This window comes from Lepus europaeus, chromosome 5 (assembly GCF_033115175.1).
Source record: "Lepus europaeus isolate LE1 chromosome 5, mLepTim1.pri, whole genome shotgun sequence".
Lineage (NCBI taxonomy): Eukaryota > Metazoa > Chordata > Mammalia > Lagomorpha > Leporidae > Lepus > Lepus europaeus.
The window spans coordinates 104750825-104760455 of record NC_084831.1 but is presented as its reverse complement, the minus strand read 5'-3'; the positions used below and the strand labels follow the sequence as shown (position 1 = coordinate 104760455).

At 39.2% G+C, this 9631-nt stretch overlaps 1 protein-coding gene across 1 annotated transcript; it reads left to right on the top strand.

Moving 5' to 3' along the window:
• The first annotated feature begins 8175 nt into the window (after positions 1-8175).
• Positions 8176-9325, top strand: LOC133760901 (heterogeneous nuclear ribonucleoprotein A1-like). Its single transcript, XM_062193475.1, has one exon. The coding sequence runs from the start codon at positions 8176-8178 to the stop codon at positions 9133-9135; it is 960 nt and encodes a 319-aa protein (XP_062049459.1). The 3' UTR covers positions 9136-9325.
• Positions 9326-9631: the final 306 nt, after the last annotated feature.

The window sequence follows — 9631 nt, the reverse complement described above, 5'->3', positions numbered from 1 at the left end:
CTTTTTTAAGAAAACTTTTATTTAATAAATATAAGTTTCAAAAGTACAACTTTTGGATTATAGCAGTTTTTCTCTCCATAACCACCCTCCCACCACAAACCATCCCATCTCTTACTACCTCTCCCATCCCATTATTCATTAAGATTCATTTTTAATTATCAGTAAAGATTTCAACAGACTGCACCCACACAGACACACAAAGTATAAAGTACTGTTTGAAGACTAGTTTTACCATTAATTCACATAGTACAACACATTAAGGAGAGAGATCCTACATGAGGAGTAAGTGCGCAGTGACTCCTGTTGTTGATTTAACAATTGGCACTCTTAGTTATGACATCAGTAATCATGAGCTGCCTAGGCTACGGAAGCCTCTTGAGTTCACAAACTTTGATCTCATTAAATAGATAGGCCTTTGACATCATAATCAGCCCTTAAGGCATTCTGGTCTGGCTGAAAAGCCCATGAAAGCATTTTAGGCATGGAAAGCAAGACACTGTGGCAAAAAAAAATAACCTACATAAAGGATCTCTGTGACTGAGAGCCCAGTGGAAAGACGCAACCATCAAAGAAGGAGGTACTTTTCTCTGAAAGGAGGAGAGAACTTCTACTTTGCTTATGGCCTTATCTAAATACTTAGGAGATTGTAGATTCAAAAGGCTTCCAGGGGCAGCACTGTGTCATAGTGGGTAAAGCCACAGCCTGCACTGCTGGCATCCCATATGGGTGCTGGTTCATGACCAGCTGCTCCACTTCTGATACAGCTCTCTGCTATGGCCTGAGGAAGCAGTAGAAGATGGCTCTTGTCATGAGTTTCCAAGGCTATGGAAGCCTCTTGAGTTCACCAACTCTGATCACATTTAGACAAGGTCATAGTCAAAGTGGAAGTTCTCTCCTTTCTTCAGAGAAAGGTACCTCCTTTGATGACCTGTTCTTTCCACTGGGATCTCACTCGCAGAGATCTTTCATTTAGGTCATTTTTTTGCCAGAGTGTCTTGGCTTTCCATGCCTAAAATACTCTCATGGGCTTTTCATCCAGATCCGAATGCCTTAAGGGTTGATTCTGAGGCCAGAGTGCTGTTTAGGACATCCACCATTCTATGAGTCTGCTGTGTATCCTGCTTCGCATGTTGGATCTTTCTCTCTCTCTTTTTTAATTCTATCAGTTAGTATTTTCAGACACTAGTCTTGTTTATGTGATCCCTTTGACTCTTAGTCCTATCATTATGATCAATTGTGAACAGAAATCGATCACCTTGACTAGTGAGATGGCATTGGTAGATGCCACCTTGATGGGATTGAATTGGAATCCCCTGGTATGTTTCTAATTCTACCATTTTGGGCAAGTCCGATTGATCATGTCCCAAATTGTAAATCTCCTCCCTCTCATTCTCACTCTTACATTTAACAGGGATCACTTTTCAGTTAAGTTTCAACACTTAAGAATAACTGTGTTTTAATTACAGAATTCATCCAATTGTATTAAGTAGAACAACCAAAAAAAATACTAGGAGGGATAAAGTATTAAGTTGTTCATCAACAGTCAGGGCAAGGGCTGATCAAGTCACCATTTCTCATAGTGCCCTATTGATTTGTATGGCAATATTAGACTTAAATTGAGTTTCAAAATGTGTATATGTGCACATTTCTGAACTCTGTCTCTTGTTCTGTTAACCACTTTATCCATGAGCCAATAGCAGTGCATAGTGACAGTATCTTTATAAAAACTGTGGTATACAATACAGCAAAACCTTCCCTACCATCTTGTTTTTCTTCGCAAGTATCCTAGCTATTTTTGGCCACTCCTATTTGTGCAGAAATTTTCCAATCTGATTGTCAAGATTCACACACTTATACATGTATGCATGTACACACATGTACATACACATTTTCTTTCCATTCACTTAATCATCATTAATTATTCTCACTAATATTTTATAATTATCTCCACAGAGCTCCTGCACATTTTAAAGGATTTATTACATTTTATGTTATTTATTTTTAATTAAATTTTTTGTGTTTAACAATTTTAACATTTTTCCATAATCACTTCATGCAGACATTATACACATAAATGTCATGCTATTTTCTTTAAAATCGGGATATTAATATCACATAATGTGTAATTCATGACATTGATCATAAGCAAGGAGATTAAGGTATATTACTATACAGATAGTGTGATACAGTGAAGAAAATATTTATAACTATATAGCAGAAAATATGCCATCCACATATTTTTTCACTTTCTACATATATTAACTTACACATATGAGAAACAACATGTACTTGTCTTTCTGAGTTGTTTCACTTAGCAAAATAATCTCCAGTCCCATCACTTTGATACAAAAGTCATGATTTCATCCTTTCTATGGCTAATTATATTCCATTGTGTGTGTATCACATTTTCTTGCTTTTTCTTCTTTTATTTATATAAAGGTAATAAATTTCATGTACTTAATAAATACAGTTTTAAAAGCATAATGATACTTCCCACCCTAGCCTGCATTCCTCACTAACTTCTACTCTCTCATCTTCTTCTTATTTGAATTTTTGTAATGGCATACTTTCAACTTAATTTATAATCATAAGCTTAACCCTTCACTAAATAAAGAATCCAACAAGCAGTAAAGAGAAAAAGCACTGTTCCTCAAGAGAATAGACAAGGGCTATAAACAAGAATCAAATCTTCAAGTGCCAATTTCATTCATGTACATGACATTGTTTATATTCTATAAGACATCTAGATTGAGTCCATATATTCTCTATTTCAAATTGGGTGCAATAAACAAAGAAGTACAGGGATCTCTTGTGTTTCCTGGCTTCATTTTCTTTGGATATATTCCCAGAAGTGGGACAGCTGAGTCGTATGGTAGATCTATTTTTGTTTTTGTTTTTGTTTTTTTTTTTGAGCAACTTCCATACTGTTATGGAAGTTGTACCAATTTTCATTCCCACCAACGACGTATTAAGGTATCCTCTTCTCTACACAACCTTGCCAGTATTTGTTATTTTTTGACTTTTGAATAATAGGCATTCTAACTGGAATGAGATGAAACCTCACTGTGGTTTTTATTTGCATTTCCCTTGTGGCTATTAAACCTGAGAATTTTTTCATGTTTCTGCTGGCCATTTGTGTTTCTTCTTTTGAAAAGAAAACATGTCTATTAATGTCTTTTGCCCATTTCTTCACTGGTTTATTTGTTTTGTTGTTGAACTTCTTGAACTCCTTACATTATTTGTATACTAATCCTTTATCAAATGAATAGTGTACAAAGATTTTCTCCCATTCTGTCTCTTCACTTTGATGTAATATTTCCTATTGATTTGCATAAGCTTCTTGGTTTTCTATAACCCCATTTGTCTCTTTTTACTTTCATTGCTTGTGTTTTGGGGATATTATCCAAAGCCAATGTCTTGGAGTGTTTCCATGTTTTTTTCAAGTAGATTGATAGTTTTAGATTGTAAATTGAGAAGCTTGATCTATATAGGGTGCCAGGTAAGTAGTCTTGTTTAAAACTTCTGAATGTGTAAATCCAATTTTCCCAACACCATTTATTGAAGAGACTGTCCTTTCTCTGGGGAATGTCTTTAACACATTTATCAAAGATATATTGGATACTGGTGATGGGTTTATTTCTGTGGTTTCTATTTTATTTCGTTGATCCACATATCTATTTTTCTGTCAGTAACATGCAGTTTGGTTATAGCAGCTCTGTATTATATCTTGAAACTTATATTGTGATGCCTTTGGATTTGTTTTTATTGGTCAATTTTGCTTTGGTTATTTGGGGTCTTTTGGGTTTCCATATGAATTTTAGGATTGTTTTTTCTAGTTCTGTGAAGAATTCATTGGTATTTTTATGGTTATTGCACTATATTTATAAATTTTGGAGGGTAGACATTTGCATATTAATTCTTCCAATACATGAACATGAAAGATTTTTCAATTCTTTGGTCTTCTTCTATTTTTTTCATTAGAGATTTGTAATTTTCATAACAGAGATATTATACATCTTTGGTTAAGTTTTTCCCAAGGTATTTAAAATCTTTGTAGCTATTGCAAATGGAGTTGTTCTTATAAATTCTTTCTCAGACATATCACTGTTGGTATATAAGAATGCTTCTGGCTTTTGTGTGTTGATTTTGTATCATGAAGCTTTACTGATTTCCCCTAGCAGTTCTAAGAGTCTCTTGCTAAGAGTCCTTAAGTTACCCTATATAAAGGATCATTTTGTCAGCAAACAATGATGATTAGATCTTCTCTGGTTTTTATATTCTTTATTTCTTCCTATTTCTTCCTATTGTCTAGAACTGGTAAAAACTTACATGACATCTTTGTTGGGTTCCAGATCTTAGGAGAAAATGTTCCCACTTTTCCTCCCATTCATTATGGTATTGGTTGTAGGCTTATCATAATTAGGCTTTGTCTTGTTGAGATATGTCCCTTCTATACACAATTTTTAGAAGATTTTTTATCATGAATGAATGTCATTTTATCAAATGCTTTATTAACATCTATTGAGATGATCATGTGATTTGTAGCCTTCATTTTGTTGATGTGATATATCATGTTTATTTGTGCATTTTGAACCATCCCTGCATCCCTGAAAAAAATCCCGTTTGGTCAGAATGGATGATTTTTTTGGACATTTTGTTGGATTTGTTTGCTAGTATTTTGTTGAGGATTTTTGCATCTATGTTCATCAAGGGTACTGGCTGGCAGTTTTTTGTTGTTGTTGTTGTATCACTGTTTTGGAATTAAGATAATGCTAGCCTCATATAATCAGTTTGGAAGCATTCCCTTCCTTTAAATCATTTGCAATAGTTTCAGAAGAATAGGTGTTAGCGCGCTCTCTCTCTCTCTCTTTTAAAGTGTTCTTTCTCATGTATTTTCTGAAAGAGTGAGAATAAGATTTTTCCCTGTTTACTTTTTTCTTTATATAAAGGGAAAATTTTTAAAGATTTTCATATACACAGTTTTAAGAAAATAATGAGCCAGCACCGTGGCTCAATAGGCTAATCCTCTGCCTGCGGCGCCGGCACACCGGGTTCTAGTACCAATCAGGGTGCTGGATTCTGTCCCTGTTGCCCCTCTTCCAGGCCAGCTCTCTGCTGTGGCCCAGGAGTGCAGTGGAGGATGCCCCAAGTGCTTGGGCCCTGCACCCCATGGGAGACCAGGATAAGCACCTGGCTCCTGGCTTCAGATCAGCGCGGTGCATGGGCCGCAGCGCACCAGCCACGGCGGCCATTGGAGGGTGAACCAACAGCAAAGGAAGACCTTTCTCTCTGTCTCTCTCTCTCACTGTCCTACCATACCCACTATCTGTCTCTCAATCTCACCCTCTCTCCAAGTCCTTCTGTTTTTATTTTTGTTTAATTTTCTTAATTTTTTATTTCATTGTAATTGACTTTTAACAGATTCAATATGGTTTATAGATACAAATCTAAGAGCATAATGACACTCCCAGGGCCGGTGCTGTGGCGCAGTGGGTTAAAGCCCCAGTCTGCTGTGCTGGCATCCCAAATGGGTGCTGGTTTGAGTCCTGGCTGCTCTACTTCTGATCCAGCTCTGTGCTATGGCCTGGGAAAGCAGTAGAAGATGGCCCAGTTTCTTGGGCCCCTGCAACCACATGGGAGACCTGGAAGAAGCTCCTGACTCCTGGCTTCAGATCAGCTCAGTGCTGGCCATGGCCATTGTAGTCATCTGGGGAATAAACCAGCAAATGGAAAACTTTCTCTCTCTCTCACTCTCGCTCTACCTCTCTCTGTAATTATTTCAAATAAATAAAATTTTTTTAATAATAAAAAATTAAAAAAGAATATGATACTCCCTTTATCCCTCTCTCCCTCCTTCCTGCCTACCATCCTTGCCAGAATTTATTTTTTTATTTTTGGGTGATAGCCATTCTAATGGTGAGATGAAACTTCATTTAGGCTTTTATTTGCATTTCCCTGATGGTTAGTGATCCTGAAAGTCTTTTCATGTTCCTTTTGTGCATTTATAGTTCTCATCTTTGAAAAATTCCTGTTATTATCCTTATCCCATTTCTTAACTGGATTGCTTGTTTGGATGGTGTTGTGTTTCTTGAGCTCCTTGTATATCCTTGATATTAATCCATTATCATATATATAGTCTGTAAATATTTTTCCTATTATGTTGGCTACTTCTTTAATTTGTTGAGTATTTCTTTTGCTGTGAAGAAGCTTCTTAGCTTTATGTAATCCCATTTGTCTATTTTTGCCTTTATTGCCTATGCTGCTGGGGTCTTCTCCAAGAAGTCTTTGCTTGTGCCAATGTCTTGCAGTGTTTTCCCCATGTTTTCCTCTAGGACTTTGATTATTTCAGGCCTTAGATTTATATCCCTGATCCACTATGAAGTAATTTCTATATAAGTTGTAAGGTAGTGATCTTGTTTCATACTTCTGCAACCAGTGATCCAGTTTTCCCAGCATTATTTGTTGAAGAGGCTATACTTTCTCCAGGGAATGATTTTACCTTATTTGTTGAAGATGAGTTGGTTGTAGATGGCTGGATTAATTTCTGGGTCTCTAGTCTATTCCATTATCCAACATATCTATTCTTGTGCCAATACCAATCTGTTTTGATTATAACTTTCCTGTAATATACTTTGAAATAGCCTTGGCAACTCATGACTAGAGCCTAGGGAGATTACTGACACCATAAACAAGAGTGTCAAATTGTTAAGTCAACAACAGGAGTCACTGTACTTACTCCTCATGTAGGATCTCTGTCCTTAATGTGTTGTCCAACGTGAAGTAATGCTATAACTAGTACTGAAACAGTATTTTACACTTTATGTTCTGCGTGGGTGCAAACTGATGAAATCTTTACTTTATATATGCTAAATTGATCTTCTGCGTATAAAGAGAATTGAAAATGAATCTTGATGTGAATGGAATGGGAGAGGGAGCGGGAGATGGGAGGAGTGCAGGTGGGAGAGAAGTTATGGAGGGGGGAAGCCATTGTAATCCATAAACTGTACTTTGGAAATTTATATTTACTAAATAAAAGTTTTTAAAAAAAGAAATCCGATATTGTGATGCCTCCAAATCTGATATTGTGAGGCCCACACTGTTGGGATGTTCTTCAACAAGAAGCACTGGAGACAGTTTTGGTGAACATATCCCTTTTTTAAGTCAGGCACAAGTTTTTATAGGGTAGGCAAAGGAAAATAGCTAGCTCAGGGTAGCAATGCTAATCCTATAGGGTAAAGCAGATACTGACGCTTCTGCACTTCTCCAAACAGCTTGAAGGTCACATAGCCTACGTAGCCTTCCAGGTGCTCTAATGAGACTGGGCCACACCTGGGAGCTGTTCACATAGTTGACAATCACAAGGTCTTTCAATAAGAAGTGGGAGTGGGGGAAATGTGCCTGGGGCCACTGCTGTCTGCCAGCAGTTGGGTCATATGTGGGTCTCAGAGTGCAGAGCCCCTGACCAGGGTCTTCCCCAGGAGGCATTGGTGTGCCATGCCCTCTTAACCTCCTGCATGGTCTAGGCAGGCAGTCTCTCAGCCAAGCACAGGATCACCTACATTTTTCTAGGATAGACCACATGCTAGGCCATAAAGCAAGTCTCAATAAATTTTAAAAAAATTTAAATCAAACTACGTAGTTTTGCTGACCACAATGGAATGAAGCTGGAAATTAGCAATTAAAGAAAATTCAGAAAATATGCAAACACATGGAGACTGAACAACACACTCCTGAATAAACAGTAAGTCATAGAAGAAATCAAAACCGAAATCAGAGGCTGGCACTGTGGCATAGTAGGTTAAGCCTCTGCCTACAGTGCCAACATCCCCTATGGGCACCAGTTTGAGCCCTGGCTGCTCCATTTCCAATCCAGCTCCTTCTTAATGGCCCTGGAAGCAGAAGAAGATGGACCAAGTGCTTGGGCCCATGCACCCACCTGGGAGACCCAAAAGAAGCTCCTGGCTCCTGGCTTCGGGTCAGCCCAGCTCCAGCCATTATGCCCATTTGCAGAGTGAACCAGTGGATGGAAGACCTGTCTCTCTGTGTCTCTCCCTTTCCCTGTCTGTAACTCTACCTCTTAAATAAATAAATAAATATTTTTAAAAAGAGAAATGACTTTCTGCCTGCGGACCCCGCCAAGGAAGCACCATCGAGTTCTCTCTTCCCACCACCGTCATGTCGAAGTCAGAGTTGCCCAAGGAGCCCGAGCAGCTGCGGAAGCTCTTCATCGGAGGGCTGAGCTTTGAGACGACCGATGAGAGCCTGAGGAGCCATTTTGAGCAAAGGGGCATGCTCACGGACTGTGTGGTAATGAGAGACCCGAACACCAAGCGCTCCAGGGGCTTTGGGTTTGTCACCTACGCCACCGTGGAGGTGGATGCGGCCATGAACGCAAGGCCACACAAAGTGGATGGAAGAGTTGTGGAACCAAAGAGGGCTGTGTCGAGAGAAGATTCCCAAAGACCAGGTGCCCACCTCACTGTGAAAAAGATCGCCATGGGTGGCATTAAACAAGACATTGAAGAGCATCACCTCCGAGATTACTTTGAGCAGTACGGGAAAATCGAGGTGATTGAGATCATGACTGACCGAGGCAGTGGCAAGAAGAGGGGCTTTGCTTCTGTGACCTTCGATGATCATGACTCTGTGGATAAGATTGTCATTCAGAAATACCACACTGTGAACGGCCACAACTGTGAAGTGAGGAAGGCCCTGTCGAAGCAGGAGATGGCCAGCGCTTCGTCCACCCCAAGAGGTCGAAGTGGTTCTGGGAACTTTGGTGGTGGTCATGGAGGTGGTTTGGGTGGCAATGACAACTTTGGTCGTGGAGGAAACTTCAGTGGTCGTGGTGGTTTTGGCCGCAGCCGCGGTGGTGGTGGTTATGGTGGCAGTGGGGATGGTTACAATGGATTTGGTAATGACGGAAGCAATTTTGGAGGCAGCGGAGGCTACAATGATTTTGGCAATTACAACAATCAATCTTCAAATTTTGGACCCATGAAGGGAGGAAATTTTGGAGGCAGAAGCTCTGGCCCTTATGGTGGTGGCGGCCAATATTTTGCCAAACCACGAAATCAAGGTGGCTATGGCGGCTCTAGCAGCAGCAGCAGCTATGGCAGTGGCAGAAGGTTTTAATGACTGCCAGGAAACAAAGCTTAGCAGGAGAGGAGAGCCAGAGAAGTGACAGGGAAGCTACAGGTTACAACAGATTTGTGAACTCAGCCAAGCACAGTGGTGGCAGGGCCTAGCTGCTACGAAGAAGACATGTTTTAGACAATACTCATGTGTATGGGCAAAAAACTGGAGGACTGTGTTTGTGACTAATTGTATAACAGGTTATTTTAGTTTCTGTTCTGTGGAAAGTATAAAGCATTCCAACAAAGGGTTTTAATGTAGTTTTTTCTTTTTTTTTTTTTCTTTTGCACCCATGCTGTTGATTGCTAAATGTAATAGTCTGATCATGACGCTGAATAAATGTGTCTTTAAAAAACAAAAGAGAAATGAAAAATTCCTAGAAATGAATGAAGATGACAACATGACACACCAAAAGTTGCGGGATACAGAATAAACAGTGTTATGAGGAAAGTTTATAGCAATAGTGCCTGCATCAAGAAATCAGAAAAGCACCAAA